This window comes from Rhinatrema bivittatum, chromosome 2 (assembly GCF_901001135.1).
Source record: "Rhinatrema bivittatum chromosome 2, aRhiBiv1.1, whole genome shotgun sequence".
In the NCBI taxonomy this organism is placed as follows: Eukaryota; Metazoa; Chordata; class Amphibia; order Gymnophiona; family Rhinatrematidae; genus Rhinatrema; species Rhinatrema bivittatum.
The window spans coordinates 238894375-238920269 of record NC_042616.1 but is presented as its reverse complement, the minus strand read 5'-3'; the positions used below and the strand labels follow the sequence as shown (position 1 = coordinate 238920269).

Here is a 25895-nt window from a genome sequence, read left to right as displayed (position 1 = left end):
TTCTTGCTTTGGGCCCTTCCAGGCCTTCTGGCCTTTCTCTACAGCCTTCCAGGTCTACCTGCCTTGCTCATTGCCTTTGTGGGTTTTCCTGTCCAGCCTTGTGGCCTTCAGGCCTTCTAGATTCGCCTAGTCAGCCTTGTGCCATGTGAACCTTCCTGTTTATTGTTGCCTATTTCGTCAAGACCAGTTCAGTCATTGTCTAGACCTGTACTTGTCCAGACCTAGTCTAGTCTTGTCTTGTCCTGTCAAGTCCTTGTTCTGCCCTGCCCAGTCTAGTTCACTTCCTTGTCTGTTTCCCAAGTTTTGCCCTTGGCCTTTGTCTCCAGCCTGACTTTGATACCAGTCCTTGTCTCCAGCCCATCCTATACCTAGTCCAAGATCTCCAGCCCTGCCTGTATTCCAGCCAGTGTCCATATCCAGTTCTTGTCTGCCCTCAGAACCAGCTCCCAGTCTGTACCTAGTCCCAGCTTCCAGTCTTTGACTAGTTCCAGCTCCCAGTTGGTACCTGACTCCATCTCCCAGCCTGTACAGAGCGCCCAGTCCCTGCCTCTTTCAGCCATGATGTTCTGCAGGAGACAAGTCCTACCGGCCGCCAGAACCCAAGAGCTCAATTTACGGAGGAGGGGGCTGGTTAAGCAGAAGACCAGCACTAGTCCTACTTTGCAGTCCTGTATTGCCTCTGCAGGGGAGCTCTCTGACTCCAGCCTGCTGAGCCATGACATCTGTATTTAGTTTATTTTAGTCTCAATAGTATTTTGTATGATTTTATAGAAAATTTCTTAGAATAGAATGTGAGTGCTAGCCCAGTTATTGGATTACATTTACTATGGGGAGGACAAGCAAGATTTAGTCTTTACAGGCGGGTAATGAATCAGACAGAGCCCTGGCCAGTATTGCTGACTTCACAGCTTCTAGAGCTTTCAGAGCTCTACTGAGTATGTGCAGGCTTGTCCCACATTGTGGGCATCATGCAGGATCCCTCTCAATTCCATTTTTTCCCTAAGCTACTTGGTTCACTCTCTGAAGAAACTTCGAAGGGACAGGGGTACTATGATTCTCATAGCCCCGTATTGACCAAGACATATTTGGTTCCCACTTCGTCAGGACTTGTCCATCAGAAACCCAATTCAGTTAGGGAATTCTCTCACTCTCATCACACAGAATCAGGGAATGTTATTCCATCCCAACATCAGGTCCCTAGTCCATGCAGCCTGGATGTTGAGAGGGTAGTACCTAGTCTGCTGAATGAGGTATCTCGGGTCCTTTTGACTTCTAGAAGAGATTCTATTAGAAGGCTATATGGTTTTAAATGGAGGAGATTTACTTTTTGTTGTGAGTTAAAGGCCCTAAACACTTTTTCCTGCTCCACATAAAAACTGCTTGAGTATTTGAGACATGTTTCAAGACTAGTTCTGTTAAGGTAGACCTTGATGCATTCGGCACTTATCACTACCATGTAGAAAGTAAACCCTTCTTTGTACAGCCTTTAGTTGTCAGATTCATGTAAGGTTTGCTTTTATTAAAGCCTCACCTAAAACCTCAGACTGTCTTGGGACCTCAACATGGTTCTATCCCAGCTGATGCAAGCTTAGGGACCTTTGTTTTCAGTTTTTATTTTATTTTTCCTGGGAATTTTCTAGTGTTTATTATAACAAATAAAGAGAGAAAATCAGTGGGAAAAAGCCCTGTGCCAATCACGACTGACATTGAGGAGGTTCCAGATCCACGCCTCGAAGCAAGTGATCCAGGATCAACCACCAATCCAGACTGGACCTGACCGGTTCGAGGAGTGGTAACGGCAGTTGGAACTCTTCTGACTTGGGGTCCCAACGAGAAAGTAGCGCCCTCTGCAAAGGCCTCATATGAGCAAAAGCCCAAGGAACCAACTCCAGGGTAGATGCCATAAAACCAAGAACCTGCAAATAGTCCCACACCACGGATAAGGGAAGAGCCAACAGGTGCCGCACCTGAGACATTAGCTGCTCCATCCTCACCAGAGGCAAGGAAACCTTGCCCACACCGGTGTCGAAACGTGCTCCTAGAAATTCTAACACCTGGGACGGAACCAGCTGGCTCTTGGCATAATTGATGACCCAGCCTAGGGAATGCAGCCAACTCAAAACTGATTGTACTGCGTTCTCGCAGAGCTCTTCCGATTTCGCTTGGATGAGCCAGTCGTCCAAGTAGGGATGCACCAATATCCCTTCTCGCCGAAGGCTCGCTGCTACCACCACCATCACCTTAGTGAAAACCCGCGGAGCCATCACCAGCCCGAAGGGTAGGGCATGAAACTGGTAATGCTGTCCCTTGATCATGAACCGTAGGAACCTCTGATGGTATTCCTGGATTCCTATGTGTAGGTAGGCCTCTGTCAGATCCAAAGAAGCCAAAAATTCGCCTTTGTGGACAGCCGCAATGACGGATCTCAACATCACCATGCGAAACCGAGGGATACGCATCGCCCTGTTGACCTGCTTCAAATCCAATATCAGTCAGAACGAGCCCTCCTTCTTGGGAACTACGAAGTAAATGGAGTAGCGACCGGTCCAACGCTCGGCTGCGGGAACTGGAACAATGGCTCCCAGAGTCTCCAACCGAGACACCGTTTGAAGAACCACTTGTTGCTTCGTCTGAAACCCACCGGGAGATACTAGAAACAGATCGCGAAGGGGTCGTGCAAAATCCAAAGCGTAACTGTGATTTATAATATCTAGATCCCACTGGTCTGTTGTAATCTTGACCCATTCCTTGCAAAACCGGGAGAGCCGCCCCCCGATCTCCGGAACTGAGGAATGGGCCAGCGCCCCTTCATTGGGGAGCTTTGCTGGTGGTGAAGGCATGAGAGGCTCCAGTACGCTGAGGCCACCGGCCATGAAAGGAATGAGCCCATGCTTGAGACCTTGTGGACGTCTGCCGAGGGACATAGGAGGAAGAACCCCTGCCAGAGCAGAAACGGCGCTGCCCTCGAAAACGGCCCCTAAAAGTGCCAGGTGAGCGAATTGATCTGGGCTTGTCTTCCGGAAGCTTGTAAACCTTGTTGTCTCCCAATGCCCGAATAAGCTGCTCGAGCTCATCTCCAAATAGAAGCTTGCCCCGGAAAGGAAAGGAACCCAGCTGCAACTTAGAGGAGGCATCCGCCGACCAGTTACGGAGCCATAGCAGCCGCCTTGCAGAAACCGCTGAGGACATAGTGCGGGCAGAGGTGCGGAGGAGATCATACAAAGCATCTGCCGTATAGGCCACCGCAGATTCCATGCGGTTCGCTTGCTCAACTTCCCCCGGAGGAAGGTCCTGGGCCGTAAGCATCTGTTGAATCCAACAGAGAATAGCCCTCTGCATAAGGCTGCTGCAGACGGTGGCCCATACTCCCAAAGCGGACACTTCAAAAATCCGCTTAAGCAAAACTTCCAGCATCCTATCCTATAGGTCCTTGAGCGTGTGCCTCCTGTTACAGGAATGGTAGCATGTTTGGCAATAGCCGTGACTGCCGAGTCCACTTTAGGAATTTTAAGGAGATCCAGAGACTCATTAGGGAGCGGATAAAGCTTTTCCATGGCTCTGCTAACCCACAAGGTGGCTTCAGTGGTATCCCATTCCCGGGACACAAGCTGGAAAAGCTTCAGATGGAAAGGAAAGGTTTGAGACGGAGCTCAAAGCCCCGATAAGACCGAGTCTCCCAGTGAAGAGTCCAATATCGCTTGTGGTACTGGGATCTCCAGCTCCTGAAGCACATGGGAAATCAACGGGTCCAGTTCCTCCTTGCGAAACAAATGGAGCACCTGCGGATCATCCCCCTTCAACAGAGCGGCACTGTCCACATCATTGCTCACATCGGGGGTGGAGGGGTCCTGAGTTATCGGATCCGCAGGTGGAAGAGGAATGGATAACCCATCCCCCGGGATAGCGCGGGGTGTCCGCGGCCCAGGCCTCTTCTGGTCTGCCGAAGCCTTAAAAAACTTAGCCTGCGCAGGAGACTGGCTTTCCCAGTCAGCTTCAGCTTCTACATAAGCCTTATGTAGAAGCAAAACAAACTGAGAAGAAAATGGGTGTTGCCTCTTTAAGGGCCCCCCCCCTCTTGGGTAAATTTGGGGGAGGAGCCAAGTCTGGTTGAGAATTGTGCGGTCTTTGTGGGCTTAATGCCGGCGGGGAAAGAGGAGAGAGATCCTCTCCCTCTCCCACTGAATCAGCATCGGGGTCTGATGGAGGCAAGATGGCCGCCACTCTCGTGCCGATCGGGAGCGTGCCGGGCCTCTACCTCCGAGCAGACTGTTCGCCTCGATATCCCCTTGGGCGCGGCAGGGCTGATCCCCGGCCCGAAATTGGCCCCTGCGAAGGCCCCTCGACCCCGGGGATACACCGGGAGCGGAGGCCTTCGTGGGAAAGCCAGTACCCCGGCTCTCCACACACACCACAAACGGTCCCACCCGGCATGCAGAAAGCGCGTGAATCAGCTGGGTGACACGCCACCCCCTCCGGAGGCCCAGGAGATCGAGGCAGGCTAGGGCCGAAGAAAAGGTGCGCTTTTAAAATACACAAACTTCTTTTATTTATTTCACGCACTGTCCTTATATTATTATTATTTTTTTTTTACTTGTTTTAATCAGCCCTCAAAAACAGGGGGAACAACCTCCCAGAGCAACCAGACCAATCATCCGCCAGAGAAATTTTACTTCTCTGTGTAAGCACTGCCCTGGAGGAATGTTACTTCTCTTAATTGTCAAAGAAGGGGGAGAGTGACCGGCCCACCGGTAAATCCTCCCCCGCAGCTCACTGGGTCAGGGAAAAAATCTCCGGGAAATGGCTGTAGGGCAATGCCCTGTCTCGCCTGCCTGTGTCCTTCCAACAAGCTGGGGTTTTTTTTGTATCTATCCTTTTGAAATTGATCTAGTCAAAGGATTCTCCCCTTTTTGTAATCAAACCTGTTAGAAGAACCCTTCCAAATTTAGATAAGATCAGGACCGCAGGTTATGCCTCTCAATCTGCTGGAGTTAGAGAAATACTGAAGGATCGCAGGTGGCACACCAGGTTATATGGGGGGTGCCTTTTCAGCTTTTCTCTGACTCCATCTGCTGGAAGGGAGGCATAACCCAGCAGTCTGGACTGATCCTGGTACGTACAGGGAATGAAGGTTCCTATGTATGGGGAAAGAGGAAAATTGTTAACAAAAGCTTTTGCTAATTATTGTATGATGACATTTTTATACTAATCAGTCAGAATTAACAGTGTATCAAGAGACTATTATCAAGCTGTACTTCCAAAATTTTACAGTCCTAGTGCCATGGAGGCAAGTGTATATCCACCTCCTAGGGTGGGGTGGCCAACTCTGGTCTTCGAGAGCCACAAACAGGCCAGGTTTTCAGGATATCCACAATGAATATTCATGAGACAGATTTGCATACAATGGAGGCAATGCATGCCAATCTTTCTCATGCATATTCATTGTGGACATTCTGAAAACCTGGCTTGTTTGTGGATCTCGAGGATTAGAGTTGGCCACACGTGACCTAGGGTATAATCCACTGCAGGCTATTAGTGCAGGCACCCTTCCTAATAGCTTCTGAGAGGAAGGGGCAACATTCCAGAGAGCACAACTGCTGAACTCTTAGCTGCACTGATATAAAAACAGGAAGTTTGATTTTGAATATGGAATTGTTTTGGCAAGTGTAAAATTATGATTGTCATGATGAGAAACCTGCAATAAAGGAATTTCATAGTGTCTGTATCTTTAGTTGTCGAGCAGGGCAGAATGATGGTGTCCTTACTTGCAATTACTACAGTGCTATCTGACATACGTGCTCAAAGTTGTTGTGTGGTGTCTGACTGCACCAAGACTCACGTAGGCATATATGCAGAAGGGCATATATGCATGTAAGGGCTAGGGTGGAAGAAGACCAAAGATTAAGAAAGGTCTTTAATGACTCACTAGGCAGGGGCAACTGGGCAAACTAATAGGCTGATGCAATACCATGCCCTCAGGCTAACACACAGGTTGGATGTGTGTTTTGCACATGCATCTAAAACTCCTGATGCAATAAGGGGATCAGTGCATTCAAAACCAGGGCGTAGCTAATAGTGCTCATCACATGTAAATGCCATGTTGATGAGGCTATTAGGTATTACCTCCCAAGGTAAAAAAATAACATGCGCCTGACATGCACATTTTAACCCTCAAAAATTAATGCCAGCCCTGGACCTGGCATTAGGTTTTGAGGAACCTCAAAAGTTGAACTAAAAAGCAGAAAATACTGCTTTTTTGTGGCTTAATATTGTGACTTAATATTGTGGTGATATTAAGTCTGAGGAACCACAGAAAGCAGCAACATGGAAAAAAAAAGTGTCTTGGCGGTCGGGTTAGGAAAATTGACGCTCAGTTTTACGAGCATCTGTTTTTCCTAACCCTTGCCACGCACAGCCACTACTCCCAATGTCGAGGAGGCGCTAAGGATGCACAATTTCCCCTAGTGTCTCCTTTTTAACAGAGCTGCTCATTTGCCTACTGCATTGCATGTGTGGGAAAGGTGGACGGGCGCGTGTTAGGAAAGTGGACGCTCAATCATGAGCATCCATTTTTCCCGCGTGGATATTGCATCAGCTTGTCGGTGAGTCAAGAGGTCCCTATCTGCCAACAGCTACTGTGTTGCTATGTAAAATGTCTGATAAGTAAAGCAGGAGGGGTGGGACCTGTCATGTTTGGTAATCACTGCCTATTTAGTATAGTACCTGGACTGAGGTTGAACATTTCCTCTCTGCAGTTGGCCTGAATCCCTTTCAATGGTGACAACTGATTCAACTCCTTTATTCACTTCTAATGCCAAAGAAGGCAGTGGTATAACTGGAGAGGTTGGGTGAGGGACATGAGGGAAGGAGGGGAGGATGTTGAATGTCATGTGGGATCTTGTGCGCACACCTGCCTTTGGTGGATGGGTTGCTGCTGGGCAGACTGGCTGGACCATTTTGGTCTTTTTGTGCTGTTGCTTTATGTTGTTATGTTTGATTCTGGCCCATGTATGCTAACATGTCTTTTTGTGAAGAAAAAAATCTATTTTTTCTTTCAGCCTGAAGGAATCTGTTAAAAAGAGGGCAATTTTTCCTGCTGGTTTTGTTCTGTATTTTTTTCCCAGAATGTTTGTCTGGTTTATTCTTCATGCAAGTTATATTTTCTCCACAGTCATAATAAAATAGCATGAGATTTTACTTGCATTCGGGAATTCTGTCAATTCAACTTGAACCAGGGCATGAGCCAGGAAGAGCTTCAGAGTTTGCAAAGCTTCCAGAATCCTTGAGCCAATATCCAAGACTCAGCCAGGGCAGTCTATAAGCCAGTATACCCTCCAAACTGATCAATCATATTGCTAACCTAGGAACAGAGAATCTTTCACAAGTTCCTTTTTTATATTTTGGGTCCAGAAGTTTCCTCTTGCTGCTTTGGGCTTCCGTCTTAATCAGAATCAACCGCTATTGACTAGTGTACAATGACTTTTCATTTGCATATGTCTGGAAAGGGTTTCTCCTATTTTTATATCCACCTCCCAGGTCAGCCCAGCTATCTTAGGTATGGGGTTGTAATTTGGATATAGTACGGTAAGGATAAACTGATGTTAATTTAACTTATTGAGGCTATGGAGGAGGTTTACTTTGTTTTTATGCTTTGTTTATATAAATTGCCTTGAGTTACTAGTAAGACAAAGCGATAAACTAATATGAATAAACAAACATAAATAAGTCAATCACTGTGATAGGTCTTGACCAGGAGCCTACACACTGCAGTTCTATCTAGAACCTGGCTAACGTGCTCTAAGACTGGCCACTAGATGTTACCACTGAGCAATGGTTGAGACGTGCTCCTCCCAGGGCTGTCAATGCTGCCTCTACAGCATCCTTAGTCCTGGCTGGCCTCTGGTGTAGAATCAAACCCAGGCCTTCTGTTTCACAGCTCATAATACTACAACTGGGCTACTGGGCCTCCTCAGAAATTCCATTTTAATTACTTAAAAATATACATTTTCCCCAACAGAGTGCATGGTGACAGTTGCTTAGTAATTTTCTGGAAACAGAGGATGCTGGGTATGCAATGTTGAGCCGGAACTTTAGATTCAAATATGTATTCTGTGTTACATCAAGCAGAAAACAGGTTGAAAATTGAATGTAAATAAGATAAACAGCATTTAAACTATAGGATTGTGGAAATCCATTTAGTTGAACTGTATGTGTGCTGTTTTGTTTTCAACAGAAGAAGCATATTGAAGCTGTTCCCTTGTATGAGCGTGCATTAAGAATTTACGAAGATAGCCTGGGTCCTATGCATCCTCGAGTGGGGGAAACACTAAAAAATGTAGCTGTGCTGAGGTAAAGATGCCTTATATATCTGGCTTTCTTTCTAATACTGCATGCTTAGTCTTAAGTCATTCTTCTAATAAAAGCAGTCACTGCTCCTAATTATGGGTTTGATTCAACCCCTGTCTTTTGTTGCTCTGAAGGGCAAATTTCTCTGGCTATTTGAATTTTGCTGCGTAGCAACTGTTGTAAAAAGGGGCCTTTATGGAATTGATCTGAGTGGTCATAATGTACCGACCGAAAAACAGGGCATAGCACTCACCGAGCATCGATGAAATGTACACGAAGGGAGACTCATGTAGGGAAATTATTTGTGAAGTAAAACTTAAAGTGTTTCCGTGAGGAAAAGTTGTGAGGAAAATCACACAGAGCTCCTAAGCGCGAGGCAAACTGCAGTGCGGGAAAAAAGAGACTGAAGGGATCCCTGTGGACACAGGGATCACGGCATGCTGGGCATGCTCAGCGCACCAAAGCCTCCAGAAACCTTGACAAAACCTCCAAAACCTTGACAAAAGTGCTCCGCAACAGGGCTCCGCCTGATGACGTCACCCATATGTGAGGACCACCATCCTGCTTGTCCTGGGAGAATAGGCTTGATGGACCCTTGGTCTGACCCAGTATGGCAAACCTTATATTCTTATGTTCTTATTTCCTATGGTTCCAAATGAATTCATCCCTCTACCAATACAAAGTTCTACCATTTGGCCTCTTCTCTGACCCAGAGTCTTTACCAAATGCTTTGCAGTAGTAGCAGTGCACCTTCATCAGGACATTCAGGTGTTCCCATACCTAGACGACCTGCTGATCAGAGAACCTATTTGCCTGGGCCCAACGCCCACTCTCATAACTCAGAACCAAGGCATATTACGCCATAAGAACATAAGAAATTGCCATGCTGGGTCAGACCAAGGGTCCATCAAGCCCAGCATCCTGTTTCCAACAGAGGCCAAACCAGGCCACAAGAACCTGGCAATTACCCATGCTACTGATGCAATTAATAGCAGTGGCTATTCCCTAAGTCAACTTGATTAATAGCCATTAATGGACTTCTCCTCCAAGAACTTATCCAAACCTTTTTTGAACCCAGCTACACTAACTGCACTAACCACATCCTCTGGCAACAAATTCCAGAGCTTTATTGTGCATTGAGTGAAAAAGAATTTTCCCCGATTAGTCTTAAATGTGCTACTTGCTAACTTCATGGAATGCCCCCTAGTCCTTCTATTATTCGAAAGTGTAAATAACCGATTCACATCTACTCATTCAAGACCTCTCATGATCTTAAAGACCTCTATCATATCCCCCCTCAGCCGGGTCTGCTCCAAGCTGAACAGCCCTAACCTCTTCAACCTTTCCTCATAAGGGAGCTGTTCCATCCCCTTTATCATTTTGGTTGCCCTTCTCCATCGCAACTATATCTTTTTTGAGAACCTTTTTTGAAAACCTTCAAACTCTATCCCTCACAGCCTGGATGTTGAAAGCTTGATCCTGCAACCGCTCAACCTTTCAACTAAGGTCTTTCAAGTGCTTGTAGCTTCACGTAAACCTTCCACACGAAAATCCTATCTTTGTAAGTGGAAAAGGTTTGACCATATGTGCACACAAAAAAAGGTATCAACCCTTTTTCCTGCCCCACTCCATCTCTTTTAGAATATCTCTGGCAACTTTCAGACTCTGGTCTCCAGACTTCCTCGGTGAGGGTACACCTGAGTGCCATCTCAGCGAACCACAAGGGAGTAGGGGATGCCCCAATATCAGTGCAACCCCTTGTGAGTCAGTTTGAGGGGCCTACTACAATTTAAGCCCCCTCTACGGTCACCAGTCACTGAATGGGGCCTAAATGTAGTACTTACAAGACTCATGCGCTCCCCGTTTGAGCCTTTGCACTCCTGCGATATGAAATTTCTTACATGGAAAGTTCTTTTACTAGTAGCCATTATATCTGCTCGAAGGGTTAGTGAGTTACAAGCACTTGTCACATACTCACCCTATACAAGGTTCTTCCATGACAGAGTGTTACTCCGTACTCACCCTAAATTCCTTCCAAAGGTGGTAACCAACTTTCACCTGAATCAATCCATAGTCTTACCCACTTTTTTCCCAAGGCCTCACTCTCACCAGGGCGAGAGGGTTTTACACACCTTGGACTGTAAACGTGCACTTGCATTTTACCTTGACCATTGAAAATCCACCCAGCTCTTTGTTTCTTTTGACAAAAACAAACTGGGAGTTGCAGTGGACAAACAATCTCTCTCCAACTGGCAAGCAGACTGTATTGAATTCTGCTATGAGAAAGCAGGCCTTCCTTTCCAGGGTCGAGTGAAGGCACATACAGTAAGAGCCATGGAAACCTCAGTAGCACACTATCGTTCAGTACCGATTGCTGAGATCTGTAAAGCTGCAACATGGAGCTCTCTCCTCACATTTGCAGCTCATTACTGTCTGGACAAGGAAGGACGTTAAGACTCTATCTTTGGCCAATCAGTCTTGAAGAAATTATTTCCAGTATAATCCCAACTCCTTCCACATCCAGTCTGCTGTGATTTTCAGGCTGCCTCATTTTTCCCAACAGTACACCAGTTGTTGTGCCTGTTGCACAAGTTGTAGGCTGTTGGTCCAAAAAAATATGAGTCAACCTGTAGCTTGCTAATCACCCACATGTGAGGACTACCATCCTGCTTGTTCTGGGAGAAAGCAGAGTTGCTTACCTGTAACAAGTGTTCTCCCAGGACAGCAGGATGTAGTCCTCACGAAACCTATCTGCCCCCCTGCGGAGTTGGGTCTGAAACGTTTTATTATTTTATTTTTTCACTCGCACCTTTTGCTACATACAAGACTGAAGGGAGACCTCTGTGGCTTCAGGGATAATGGCATTCTGGGCATGCTCAGTGTGCCAGTTAAAAATTCTAGAAACTTTGACAGAAGTTTTCCGTGATAGGGCTCCGTCCAGTGACATCACCCAAATGTGAGGACTACATCCTTCTGTCCTGGGAGAACACCTGTTACAGGTAAGCAACTCTGCTATATCTTAGCTCAAAAAATTATATTTGGGGCATGCAGGAGATAGAGCCACCACAGATATTCCAGTAATGCTCCATCAATATACCTCCACAAGACATAGAGCAACTACAAGCACATGTTCCTTTTATTCACCTCTAGAAACCTTCAGACCTAAATATATTTGGTCCTGCCTCAGGCTGGAATAGCTCCAGAACCATTACACATCATTAATTTTCAAAGGGGTTACGTGCATAAAATTAGCATATATGTGCATAAGTAGCTTTTATTTGCTTATATGCTATTTTATAAACATCAAAAGTATGCATGCCTTTCTGATTTCATGCACACATTTACCTGTGTCAAAAAAGGGCAGTCTAGGGGCATTCCAGGGTGAGGCCAAGAGGTACGCACTTAAGTTGCTATTTTATAGGAAATTTACACAAATACATTAGGCAATTTACACCTGCTAATTAACTAGTGTAACTGATATCAGACTCGTCTGCTATTTTTGGGTGGGAGGTCTGGATGAACTGGCGAATAGTTCACAGTGAAGTACTGGGGGGGGGGTCTTGTTGAACTGGAGACAGACTGGGTGAATTGGCGATTTTAAGTACACGCACATATTTTAAAATATACCTACTTCCACTTGTGAATCAGGGTATTACACAAAATTTTTGTGCTTAAAATATACATGCATATTTATTTATTTATTTATTTATTTATTTAACTAACAGCTTTTCTATGCTGATATTAGTAGGTACATCATATCGATTTACATCAAACAATAGATGGAAAATACAATGAGCGGGGAGAGGGACAAAAAAAGTAACATGTTGCAACAACGGTGCTGCAGCTGGAGGAGGCTATATTGGTGAGCCAGAGAAGGAGAAATGGAGAGGTAACATATTAACATAATAACTTGGAGCGGCATGAGGTTAACTATAAGGAGAGAAGAGGTGGCGTAGTGGGGTACATGGATCTAGTCTGGATATGCCTGGTGGAAGAGCCAGGTCTTTAGCATTTTCTTGAATTTAAAGGGGCAGGGCTCAAGGCGGCGGTTTGTAGGTAGAGCATTCCAACGAGTGGGGCCAGCAATTGATAGGGCGCGGTCCCTTGTTGAAGTGAGGCGAGCTTTCTTGAGGGATGGGATATGTAGGGTACCTTTGAGGTTTGCTCTGGTTGGGCGGGAGGAGTGTGTGAAACGGAAGGGTTCACTGAGCCAGGAGGAATTGCTTTTGTAGATGGATTTGTGCATAATGGTGAGAGTCTTAAATAGGATGCGTGATGGAATGGGGAGCCAGTGGAAGTCTTTGAGGAGTTGGGGTTATGTGGTCGGATTTGCGTGCATTCATGATAGTTCTAGCAGTGGTGTTCTGTAGCATTTGGAGAGGTTTGATAGTGGAGTAGGGAAGGCCTAGATACAATGAATATATTTATTTATAAAATAGAGAAACTATGCACTTTCAATGCATTGCAAATATTCATGCATACTAAAACATAGCATATATGTTGGATGGTGGATAGACACACATTTTAGAATCTGTGCAAACCAGATATGCAGAAACTATAAAATACTGTAGTAGATCTCGGTGTGCCCATATAGATATATATATGGGGCTACACACAGATCTTTCAAAGTTAGCCTTTTAGGGAATAATTTTGACACCTTGTTTCATTAATATTTGGTTTAAATTGAATCCACAAAGCAAGGCAGCTTACCTATATAACAGGTGTTCTCTGAGAACAGCAGTTAATTAGTTATTGCTGTATTAGATTATTGCAATTTATTTATTTAGAGCTTTTTCTATACCAGCATTCATGATAAAATCATATCATGCCGGTTTACATGTAACAGGGGTGGCAATAACGTTGAACATTTAACAAGTGGAGATGAGCCAAAAGTTACAATAAAACAGGGTTGCTGGAACTGGGGGAGGAAGGAGACAAGAGTAAGAGTAACTTTACAGTAGCAATTATTTACATTTATCGGGGGTCTTCCAGGATGTCTGATCATACATTTATCGGGGGTCTTCCAGGATGTCTGATCAGAAAGTTGCAAATAGTACAGAATACGGCAGCAAGGATAGTAATGGGTTGTTCCAGACATGAGTCAGCTGCCCCTTACTATTGAAATTACACTGGCTCCCAGTAAGACTTAGAAGTAAGTTTAAGTTGTTGGTACTTGCTTTTAAGATTTTATGTAAAAATGGCCCTCCTCATATGTTCTCTTGACTCTGCTGAAGATCATCAACCAGAGCTTCTTCTCAGCATAGCCATCAGCTTCAGATTCCATCACCAATAATCTATCGGCACATGAAGTTACAAAAAAGATCTTTTTCTATGACTATACCTATGTTGGTGAATGAACTCCCTTTGTATTTGAGGGGGGAACTGATTTATTTTGATTTCATTGTAATTTGAAGACCTGGATGATGATCTCAGATTTATGAATGAATTTTTCTTGACTGGCAACAAAGTGTTTGTTGTATTGTTTTATTTGTTTTTATTTTATTATATTATATGAATTTACTGTACATCGCTAAGAAAGATCTTATTATAAGATCTATATAGCAATTCATAAAATGTATAATAAATAAAATAAATGCATATGTGACCACACTCAGTATCAGACAGATTCTTCTGGAAAGGGATAACATCTTTTATTGGAATTTATGTGGATTGAATGCATGTCACTTACTCAATGGAGGTGGATCTTACAAGAATGTCCAATGATTTACAGTATGGGCCTTAACATGCCCTTTTAAAGCCATGATGATCCAATCTCCTATCCAGCTAGAAATGTGTTCTTTGAAACTGCACTCCCAGGCCTATTAGGATCAAAAGAAACAAAAAGCTGGGTGGAATATCTATGGGCTTGACTCCTCTCCAGGTTGAAGGTGACAGCACTTTTGCAATTCAAGACTGAAGGGACTTATTTTTGGAGAACTGATAGCAGAACATCATCCTCCAGCAAGGGGTTAAACCATCCTTCCCCCAGCCATGTCACCTGACGCCATGTGGCAGGATTGGGTCTGTAATGGCTTCTAGATGTAACCTGTACTAATGAGTTCAGTCTCCATCTTTCTCCCTGCCCCTTGTACTGGCTATATTCCAGCACAATCACCTGTACAGAACCATATAACTACATATAGGGGTAGATTTTCAAAGGGTTATGCGCGTAACCCCCGAAAACCTACCCCTGCACGTGCCCCGGGACGCGCTTATGTCCTGGGGCTTTCAAAAATGGGCGGTTCGGGGGCAGGGCCGGGGGCATGGCGGCAGTTTGGGGGCAGGGCCGGGGACGTGGCGGCGGTTCGAGGGCGGTCCGGGGGCGGTCCCGAATCCTCCTGCACAGCGGCCTGTGCCGGGGGATGGCGAGCCAGCGCGCGTAACTTCGGAAACAAAAGGTAGGGGAGGGGGATTTAGTTAGGGCTGGGGGGTAGGCTAGATAGGGGAAGGGAGGGGGAGGTGGGGGGATCACAATAAAAGTTCTCTCCAAGGCCGCTCCGATTTTGGAGCGGCCTTGGAGGGAACAGGGAAAGCCATCGGGGCTCCCCTTGAGCTCGGCACGCGCAAGGTGCACAAGTGTGCATCCCCTTGCGCATGCCGACACTGGATTTTATAACATGCGTGCAGCTGCGCAGATTTGTTCGCGCCAGGTTGCGCGAACAAATCTATGCCCGCGTTTATTTTTTAAGATCTGGCCCATAATGTTTATTGTTTTTTATCCCTATTTTCCAAGTAAAGAATCTTTGTATGCTGCCGCAGAAGACTGCTGACTCATTTCTGCTTCACAATAAGTATTTCTCCTAGAGGCATGAAGGACTCTACTGCACTCACAAACACACACAGTTCTGACCTGAATAAGCAGGTCGAACCAGAATTTGTACAAGACAAGGATAGAAAAACTCATCAGGTTACAAGCCCAGAGAACATTATGGGCCTAGTGAAAAGGTTACCACAAACAATGAGTAGAACAAAAGAAGCAACTGAGAGCATGGCATCCAGCACAAATCTAAGAACCTCTATCACTAAGTTAAATGCAAGTAATTAACAGATATGGAAATTTAAGTTGGAAATAATGCTGAATAAGGATAAATTATGGTATGTGATATGCAGAACTTTGGGACCAGAGGAATATCAAAACAAAAAGTATTATTTGTCTTCATGTTGGAGATAAAACACATCTGCGGCTGTGCCAGCATGAGACAGATGTGGGAAAGTTTGAAAAGATAACATGAAAGATGTAATTTAAACAGCAAACTGTTTCTTCTTCACAAATTGTACAGTTTAAAGCTGAAAGAAGCCCGCAAAAGATAAAGTGTACCTAAATGTTCCCATTCCTGTGATGGGGAAAGGAAAAGTGCAGCACATGAGAACCACCACTGCTATAATCAGGCACAGAATATTCATGAAAAATGTACTATATGTGCCAGAATTAAAAGGCAGTTTATTGTCCGTGAGATGCCTGACAAGCAACGATTTCACTGTCCTCTTCCACAAGAATGCATGCATGATTAAGAAGGGGACAAGCATGGTGGCATGAGGGGGTTGCAAGTGAGTCTATACAAAATCATCTGCACAACTGAGAAAGCCAAATTAACTGCTCAACCCCCACACCAGAACTGCATATACACATGGCACAGATGCCTAGGAGCAATAAATGACTTGCTGGACAAATTTATGATATTATTAGGATTGTGGACCCTTGTGTTGGGATAAGGTTGACATAACCTACAGGGAAAACCTTGTAGGTCCTCACTGAAAACTTGCAGAGCAGACACAGACTGGGCTGGAGCTTTGCCTATACCAGCCCCTTTCCCCTTAGGTTGAGCTTTCGGGTTCTGGATGCTGGCAGGTCTAAGGTGGCAGTCTCTGAGGTGCAGGCAGAAGAGTAGTTCCAGTGGCTGGCCAAGGACTAGCGTGTGGCAATCAAGGAGAGTCATGGTCCAGGCTGAGGTTGAGACAGGCAGCAAGTAAGGATGGTCATGGTGTGAACAGAGGTCAAGGCAGGTAGCAAGTAAGGATGGTCGTGGTCTGGACTGAGGTCAAGGCAGGTGGCAAGTAAGGAAGGTTGTGGTCCAGGCTGAGGTCGAGGCAGATGGCAAGTAAGAGTAAATGAGGCACAGACTATAGTCAGTTCCAAGAGATCAATCTGAGGGCAGGCAGGCTAGGGAATAGGAAGTTGAGACTGAAGATGAAGGCAAGGCTGAGCAGGCTGGAAGGCAGAAGACAAGGCTTGAGACATAGAAGAATCTGCAACTCACATTATCAACAATAGTCAACCCATTGCTGAAGCATCTTGGCGTTGCACAGTCAGAGTTTAAATACATGGCCATGTGATGTCATCAGGAAGCACTGTAGGTCTGGTTTCCCGCACGGGGCCTTTAAACGTTGGCACACATAATGTGAGCACTCCAAGAAGACGGCCCGAAGTTGGAGGACAGTGATGTTCCTGGCCATGTGGAGCAGCAGCATCTTTGGCCGTGCAGAGCAGCAGTGTTGGGCCAGTCAGGCGGCATCAGATAAGTGAGCCAGCTTGCAGGCTGCCCCTTGAGCTGATAAATATAACAGACAGCAGATGTAAAGATATCTCTGTGCACAGAAATGCTGATATGTGTATGCTGTCTGAAAGGCAAAGCAACATATGTACCACTACCAGAGGCAGGTCCTAATTGAGCAAGTCAGCTACTGGAGCTAATCCACAGTAATTTGTATAGACCTATGAAGACAGTGACCCCTTCTGAAAACAGATACTTCCGGACCTTCATTGTTGATCTACCTCCTGAGACAAAAGTGAAACACTTCAGAAACTCATGCAGTATGTGGCAGTGATGAGCACCAAGTTCCATCCTAAACTTGGAACCATCTGTATGGACAAAGCAATTTAAGCATAATTCAATTGACAAGGGCTCAAACATCAGACCACAGCACCCTGTATGCCCCAATAGAATGGCATAGCCAAGGGAAAGAGCTGCACACTGATGGACATGGGAAGGATCATGCTGTTAGATGCCAACCTTCCTGACAAATTTTGGGGAGAGGCGCTGATGACTGTGAATTATCTACAGAACCTGCTGCCAACAAGGATAAAAAACTCACGAGTCATCTGAAGAGATTCAGCTGGAAGGCCTATATACATGCCCCAAATGGAAAGTGCTCAAGATGGCAAACAGAACCACAGAGGGTATGCTCTTAGATACAGTCAATGAGACTGGTGTTATAGAAGCCTACTCCTCAGGACAGACCAGGTGACAGTAACCTGGTGTGTGCACTGAGACGAGTCATCCTAACTGAACAGCACCACTCCAACAAATCTGAACAAATGGTTCCTGTGATTATAACCACCAACACAGATTGAGGTGAAATCACGGAATAATCAGGTATTGCTGCCAGTACAAACTGAGGCGGAGCTGCAAAATAACTGGAAGTCACTACAGATGAGAGCCCAGCTGAAACTAGCCGAGACAAAGAAGGAGGAAATTTCAGACAATCCTGAAGGGATGAGCTTAAAGAGGAACCCTCACTTCAAAGGTTTATCCGGACAACCAAGGGTATATCAGCTCTTAGACTCTCGTAAAGAATGCAGGTCCAAGAAATACCAGAGTCCTCAACCTGAGAAGATGTCTAAGGAGAGCAGCTCAAGAAATAAAAGACTCTCCCCATGAGGACACAGCATGGACAGTTGTGGGATCAACTGCCACAAGGGCAACAGACTGCCACAAGGGCAAGTCTCAAGGGTTGATCAGTCATCGAGAAGGGGTGTTGGAGGACCGATAGCAGAAGGTCATCTTCCAAAAAAGACAGCAAGGGATTAACATTTCCTCTAGCCATGTCACCTGACACTATGTGGGAGGGGTGGATTTGCAAGGGTTTCTAGAAAGAATGTAACATGTACTAGTGATTCCAGGCTCCATCTTTCTCCCTGCCTGTTGTGCTGGCTATATACCAGCATAATCACCTGTATAAAACGCTGTAACTGTATATAATGTTTTTTGTTTCCTATCCCAGTTTCCCAAGTAAAGAATTCTTGCATGCTCCAAGGAAGAGCTCCGACTCATTTCTGCTTCACAGTAGGTGTTTCTCCTGGAGGCATGAAGATCTCTGCGGCATATACACCCATTTCTGATCCTGAATTAGCAGATCAGACCAGAACTACTACCACGCAAAGAGAGAGAAAAATCCATTACTTATCACCTTTACTGAGATTTAGTCTATGGAAAAATGTAGGAAAGACAATTGACTGATTAAGGTGGATATCTGATACTTCCTTAGCCAGGAACTTGGAATCTGTGCAGAGCACTACCCTGTAATAAAATTTGGTGTGTAAGGTAGATAAGTCTCTAGGACTTGGAGCCCACTAACTCTGCTGCCTAAAGTGACCAGTACTGAAAATGTGATTTTGCAGGTCAGGCACTTGAGCTCGCAAGAATCTAAAAGCTCAAAAGGGGCTTTTATCAGCTGAGCGAGAGCCACATTGTTTTTCCATAATATTATTTAAAACTTGCTGGGAGGTTTTAATTGGAGTAAGCTCTACATGAATCTGACTACTAGAGGCTGTACAGAAATAGGATTTTCCTCTGTAAGATACTGATTAGTGCCAATTGCCCTAAGGTTAACTTGACAGAATTGACATTTATGAAAAACTCTGAAAGATGTAGAATGTATTCAGTATGGGATTTTTGGGGGGGAGGGGGGAGTGGAGCAAGAGAAGAGATCTAATGCCTTGCACTCATTATCAGGTGGCAAACCTCCTCCATTGAAAGCCATAAGACCTTCTGCTGGACTCCAGCCCAGAAGGATTTTAGACACTTTTTCTGAGAAACAGAGGGATCATATTGTTAGCTATATTGGTCATTTTTCCTAATCCTTTTATATAATGCTATAGATACAGGTAGAGTTTAAAAGTAATCTTAAGGGAGATCTTTTTCTGCTTTTTGTTGTGACCACGAACATTTCCTGTCTCGGCTAAGTTGCAGATAGTAAATACATGCTTGCACCCAAGATTGAGAGAGTGAGTGGGTGGGAGTAAAAGGAGAACAGAGTGATAGGGAGTTCAGACAGATACTTTGAACCATGGAAATGTCAAAAGTTGGAAAGTCACTGCTTGACCAGGTCCAAGTTACACCAATATTCCAGCCAGTCAGCAAGAACTTTCAGGCAATGAGCACGAGCCACTTGTGCATAGGTGATATCTCAGAAGCAGATGATGAACTGATGAACTATAATAATAACCTTGTGATGGGGGGGGGGTTGCTAGGAAGTGCCTCCTGGAAAACTGACATCGAGTAAAGTAACCATGGCTCCTGTCTGGACTAACAGCCAATAACATAACTGCCATCTGGTAATATCAAATTTGCTCTAATGTGGACAAAGAAATATCACGAGCATCAATTGAACAGTGAAGACAGTCTTTGCAGCTATTGCTTGATTTGCACCAGTATCTGAATTGCAACCAAGAAGAAGATTGCAATACTTCCTGAGCAGAGTTCGGAAGTGCCCAGGAGAGAGAAAAAGAGGGCCAGACCCTGCCAAACACTGGAATCCATGCTGAAAGACTTGCTAACAACTATCGAAGACTTTCAAGACTGAAGAATTCCTGGTTTAAACAGACACTTGGGTGAGATACAATAATGCTGGAATTTTAATTTGTTTAGGTTTTTCTTTTCTTGTATCATATAAACACAGAGCTGGGTTCACATGCTTATGCTAAGGAGAAATACATGATTGGCTAAATAAAGCTTGGCATATAATTCTAATTGGGTCCCAATGAAGTGTGACTTGTAAATGTTCTGGGTTTGGGAATGCTAATCCCGAGGGATAATCCCAGCAGTATTATATCCCCCTTAACATCCAGGTTGTAAGGGCTAAAGACTGAATGGGTAGAGCAATGTTCCCTTACTCTCTGAGGACAAGCAGGATGGCAGTTCTCACAAATGAGTGACATCATCAGATGGAGCCCAGCCTGGAACTTTTATGTCAAAGTTTCTAAACTTTTGACTGTGCCCTACTGGGCATGTGCAGCATGGCATGATAACACACATCCATGTGGTGATCCCTTTAGTCTCATCTTGTCTGCAAAGCCCACCAGTTTAGGATCTTCACTCTCCTGCTTCATTTTGGATTCTTTAGTCCAGAACTGGCAGGAATCGTTCATTACGGGGTCCTGCGGTCATTTTCTCCCCTTTTATTGTCTTTAGATAGGTATTTCAGTCATTTTTGCATGTATTCATTTTTGTAAGTTTTCACTCATTGTTGTGCCCCTGGGAGCAATAGTTCTGTTGCACTGAAAGGCATCGACTGATAGCCGTAATAGAGTCCTTTGATTTATCTGCTTTGATTTTTCATCCTGCCACAGATAAGCCTGCCAGCAGCTTCAAATGTTGTCACCAGTGTGGCAGGATCATGTCTAACATGGATCCCCATGGTAGATTTGTCAATGCATGATATCTTGGGGTGGTGTCATTGTGCAACTATGACCCCAGGGGGGGTGCTGGTCCCAGTTGGAGCTTATGGAGAAATACTTCAGGCATCATAAGGCCAGCCCATCAGAATTGGCATCAGAGGTATCAACACTGCTGGAATCTCTACAGCTGCCCAGCATCTTGGTACTGACATTGGTTCCAGGTCCCAACAGATAAGTGCTCCCTTCAATGAAGCCTTGCCTGTAAGATAGACAGTATCTGGGTCTTCACCTGCGGCATACCGGTCATATTCAGTCTCGGTGTACTCCTGGGCATGCAAAAATGTCTCTGAAAAAGAGGACACAATAGATCTCCTTGTCTTCTAGAAAGATGGAAGTCTCTACTAAAGGACCTCTCCTTTGCCGGTTTCATACAGAGAATGGTGAAAGCCACTCTGTTCACTTTACAAAAGGATGATGAGACCAGAAACAAGATACTAAACATCCTCGAATTCATGGAGCCTCCTAAGGAGATCACAGCATTCCTAGTACATGAGATCATTCAGGAGCTACAGATGAGGATGTGGGATATTGTTGGTCCTGTTGGCAGGGAGATGATCCTTGGATTGGGTTAGGCAAAATGTCTCCAGTTGAGGTCTTGGCTTAGCTTGGATTTGTAATAATTGATGAAGAACCCTAATGATTGCTGCACCCGGCTGATGCTCTGCATGGATTCATTTGCTCTTGACCAAACAATTTTCAAATAAGGAAACATGAACTTACAGTTTGCATTTGAAAAAATATGGTCAGATGGTCTGCTGGCATGGCCATGTGGAAAAAAAAATGCAAGCTAGTTCAACAGATTGACAAAATAAAACTTGAAAAGTGCCAAAAAGGACAAAATAAAACTTGAAAAGTGCCAAAAAAAAAAACCTAACTGGAGCAATCTAGGGGATTTTAGGATAAAGTCCCTGAAGAAAAAAGATTAACTTCTTAAACTCTGCAGATCAATAGGAAAAAAGAAATGTATTAGATGGTCTCGATGGATGAAAAATTGAGGAGCAGTCATGGCAGCTCAGGAGTGAAAGCCTTTTTTTTCTCTTTCCTGAATGTTATGGAAAATCTGTTTGGTGCCAAGCTAGGTCACTTGATCTATGTGTGTGATTCAGTAAACTGCTTGACTTTAGAGAATGCCTATATTATCATATTGTATGCTAAGAAAAAGTGTCTGACTTTTTACATTTCTCTGGGAATACATTACTGACAATTATCTGCCTTCTATAATGATGTCCTTAAGTATATCTGGATATTTTCTGCTTTCTTCCTGGCAGGACAGTATTACATTAGCTCCTTTCCTGCTTCTCTGTTAAAGCACAACATTAAGGTATTATATGAATTGTCCTGATGGCTGAATATACAGTAATCTGAAAAATACAGTACAGAGTACCATGAAAAAGCTAGGCTTCCTTCACTGTACCACTCAAGTATCAGAACTGCTGGTAGCCGAGGGCAGTAAGATCTCAGTCCTCTGAGTGCCAGGGGCCGTGAGTTTGAATCCAGTTTAGGGAAAAAGGGAGGGGGTGAAAAGTAAGTACTAGTCAAGCTTAGGAGTGGAGTCATAGCCTAATAGTCAGAGCAATGGGCCCTGAACCAGGGAAGCCAGGGTTCAATTCCCACTCGGGGATTGCTAAGGCAAATTACCTCTCTCTCCAACAAGAATAAATGTGGGGAATACCCTTTTCTGATGTGGTTAGTGTAGCTGTGTTTAAAAAAGGATTGGATAAGTTCTTGGAGGAGAAGTCCATTACCTGCTATTAATTAAGTTGACTTAGAGAATAGCCACTGCTATTACCAGCAACAGTAGCATGGGATAGACTTAGTTTTTGGGTACTTGCCAGGTTCTTATAGCCTGGATTTGCCACTGTTGGAAACAGGATGCTGGGCTTGATGGACCCTTGGTCTGACCCAGTATGGCACGTTCTTAACAAGAAAGTGAAGGAAAATAAGAATTATATGTCACTTCCATTATAAAAATAAACCAAATTCAAATAACTCTTCCAAAAAAATGGTGGACATTGAATCCTACAAAGTGCTATTTTCTTTAAGAATGTTAAATTCAACGCTACATCGAGCACTGCACTATCATCTACCATGCCACCATTTTTTCTTTCTTTACCTTTTACCTTTTATCTGTATATAAAAAGTGTCATAATAATCCACGTAATATTGATTCACTTATCTGGACCAGAATCCAGAAAGCAAGAATAAGTTGTATGTCTGAATCAAAAGTCAATTAAAGTGTCACCAAACTCAGAAAGATGAAAAAACGTCTGAAAGTCTTTCAGTTGGAATTCAGTCAAGGTTGGTGGATGGAAACAAATGCCTGACCCTGACAGTTTCGGAATCTGAAATGGCTTCTTCAGCAGATACTTCTGTCAGTTGTGTAGAACCAGACATCAGTCCCACAAACATGGTTTAACTGCAGCGTGCTAGTTCTCTTGCCTTTGGGGTGCCTTTATTGCATCATCCGTGTGAGATGTTTAATTACTTTCCCACTGTGGGGAGGCAATTTCCATACTTGTTATTTCTGACACTATTTTTCTCTTTTTATTTTCATAATAGTTTTTCTGATATAAATGAACTGATGTACAAGTCTTTCATTATGTGGAACTTTCCTATGGCGCATGTTTCAGAGCACTGTTAACTGAGGCAGAGTGTTGACTGAAGTGTGGGCAAGTGTTTTGGGATCCTTGCCCTTGAACTCTGCTAGTGGCACACTGTAAACGTGTGCTTCCTCTGCCCTATTCTAGATGTTGCTGACATCATTTTGGGTATCTGAACAGGGCTAATGAAGCTCATGAATTTTGTAATGAAATGGATAATATATACACACTGAAGAGCAGAGGCCAGTCTAAAACCCACATAAAGGAAGTTTGGCAGCTTCTAGATGCATTCCTATAATATTACTTTTATTGCTTGATACAGCAAATTAATTTTTGCTGGAAATGATTCTGAGCCTGGAACAGGGGTGAATGAAACCCCAGGTATTCTCCAGAATGACTTCCCAGGAATCCATAAGAACATTAGTTTATAGAAATTAATTCAAATTTAAAAGATGGGACATTACAATAAGACATTTTTTTAGCACATTCCTTTGATTCTTGCCATTCAAACTGCTGTTCTCTCTATTATTGGAAGTAATACTTTATTAACAGGAAGTTGAAAGTATTAATTTTGTTTGGGTTTTTTTTAAATATATTAAAAGTGTGATAATCTTGAACCGGAAATAACTTTATTCATTGTGAGGTTGGTTTTTTTTTTTCATCTGCAGCTATGAAGAAGGTAATTTTGAAAAGGCAGCAGAGCTCTACAAGCGAGCCATGGAAATTAAAGAAGCGGAATCATCTCTGCTAGGAGGGAAAGCTCCTTCCCGCCACTCATCGAGTGTAGATGCATTCAGTATAAAGAACGCATCCTCTCCAAATACCTCTCAGGAGCCAGGCCACAGGTGACGCATATGCACATAAAGACAGAGAACAGCAAATGACTCAAATGTTGAGAAAAATAATAAATCAAGTTGTAAAAAAAAGGTAATGAGACAATGGACAATTCCATTCCTGCTATACACAATTGAGTGGGGCTATATGCTGTGCCCACTGTCTTTTTAAAAGGCTCCACATCCTGTATCCTTGATTTTAGATTTGTTAGAATTCTGATATCATGTGTTTTCACTGAAAAAGTTTAAAGATTCACATAAATTATCAACTGGACAGTATCACCATATTGGCTCTATGGTAGCATGCAGAAAAATAGCTGAATTGGCACAAGTTTGGGAATGTGTGAACAGTATCGCCATCACCAAGACTTGAAGGCTAACAGAAGGATGCCCTGATGGTGAAACTGCTGCTGTCATGGGGAGATTCAGCTAAGACCACTCTCTTTCCTGCATCATAAGCCAGGCTTGAATCCAGCCTTCCAGATATTCTGCAGACTTTGTCACTTCAGAGTAGTGTTCGTTTTTGATGACAATTGAGCTTTTGCTCTGGAGATGTCAGTGAAGCCTTGCAAAACCTAAGTTGCAAATCATGGAACGTGAAACCAGTTATTTTATAACATCCCCAACTATGGCCCTGTAGGATCTGCATAAGTTACTACTCATACCTCAAAAGTGTTTTGAATATATATAGTGCACATAGTAGATGAAGTAAGCATTTATATATGTTGTACATCTAGAAACAATTTCATGTATTTTTGTGGTCACTGTTTTGTATGATATAATAAAATATGGAGATCAGTTACAGACTTGGTAATGGAAATGTTAAAATAAATGTTAATGTGCAGGTTTAGAAAAGCTAAGTGCTAGCTTCCAGTAGAAGGCACAATGCCCTCAACAAGGGATCATCCAAGGGATACGCAGATCTCTTTATATAGAAAGGTTTGCCTCCTGATTTATTTATTTATGTGACCTGTAAAGAATTGGCAGAATTTTGCAAAGCTCCCCAGGGAAAATCATTCATTTTTTTTCATGGTGAATGTGGGAAACATAGACACGAGATCTTTGGAAAACACAAGAAAATTTGATTCAGATTTACTTGATTTGCATTTGATGGGAATGTTTCCTAGTGGATCTCAGGCCTATCTACTTTTCCTGTCATATTGGAACCAAGCTGCAATCTCCCTTTTGTGTGTTTAGGAATGTGTAAACAATTTAGTCAAACATTATTCTGTCTTACAGCATCATCCTGTGTTTTTCTTCCTAGTAGCAATCATGCCAAACAACGGTTTGAGTCTGTCATCTTCTATATGGTTCACCATTCTTCTGAACAGAGCTGTAGACTTAATTGGGTTATAACACAAGGCAGTGTTGTTCATCCCCTCCACCCTAAGTACAGCTCCCTGATTCTCTTTCCCTAATATACACCATGCCCCTACCTTCTCTGGACACTTGCTGCCAATACCACTTCTGAAAGAGTTTTGTTTTCTTCTGGCACCATGTAGAAAGTAGGATACCACACAACTCCTGCTCACTGATAGCCATACCCTGCTGAAAGAAAATAGAACAGTTCTTCCAGAAGTAGTGCCAGAAGCAAGCCTCCAGAGAAAGTAAAGGGGAATTAATAATCTAGGGTGGGGTTGAGAATGGCAAGGATAGAATCAA

General features: G+C 43.9%; 1 protein-coding gene across 6 annotated transcripts in view; it reads left to right on the top strand.

Annotated features, from left to right (window-relative positions):
• NPHP3 (nephrocystin 3) overlaps positions 1-25877 on the top strand; it is a 232133-nt gene extending 206256 nt beyond the window's left edge. For 4 of the 6 annotated variants that reach the window (XM_029589315.1, XM_029589314.1, XM_029589316.1 and 1 more), the window contains 2 exons: positions 8231-8346; positions 24069-25876. In XM_029589315.1, coding sequence (XP_029445175.1) covers positions 8231-8346; positions 24069-24249 — 297 coding nt within the window. In that variant the 3' untranslated portion in view covers positions 24250-25876. Of the gene's footprint in view, positions 1-8230; positions 8347-24068 lie in introns of all 6 variants that reach the window. The other 2 variants (XM_029589318.1, XM_029589313.1) reach the window with 2 other exon arrangements.
• Positions 25878-25895: the final 18 nt, after the last annotated feature.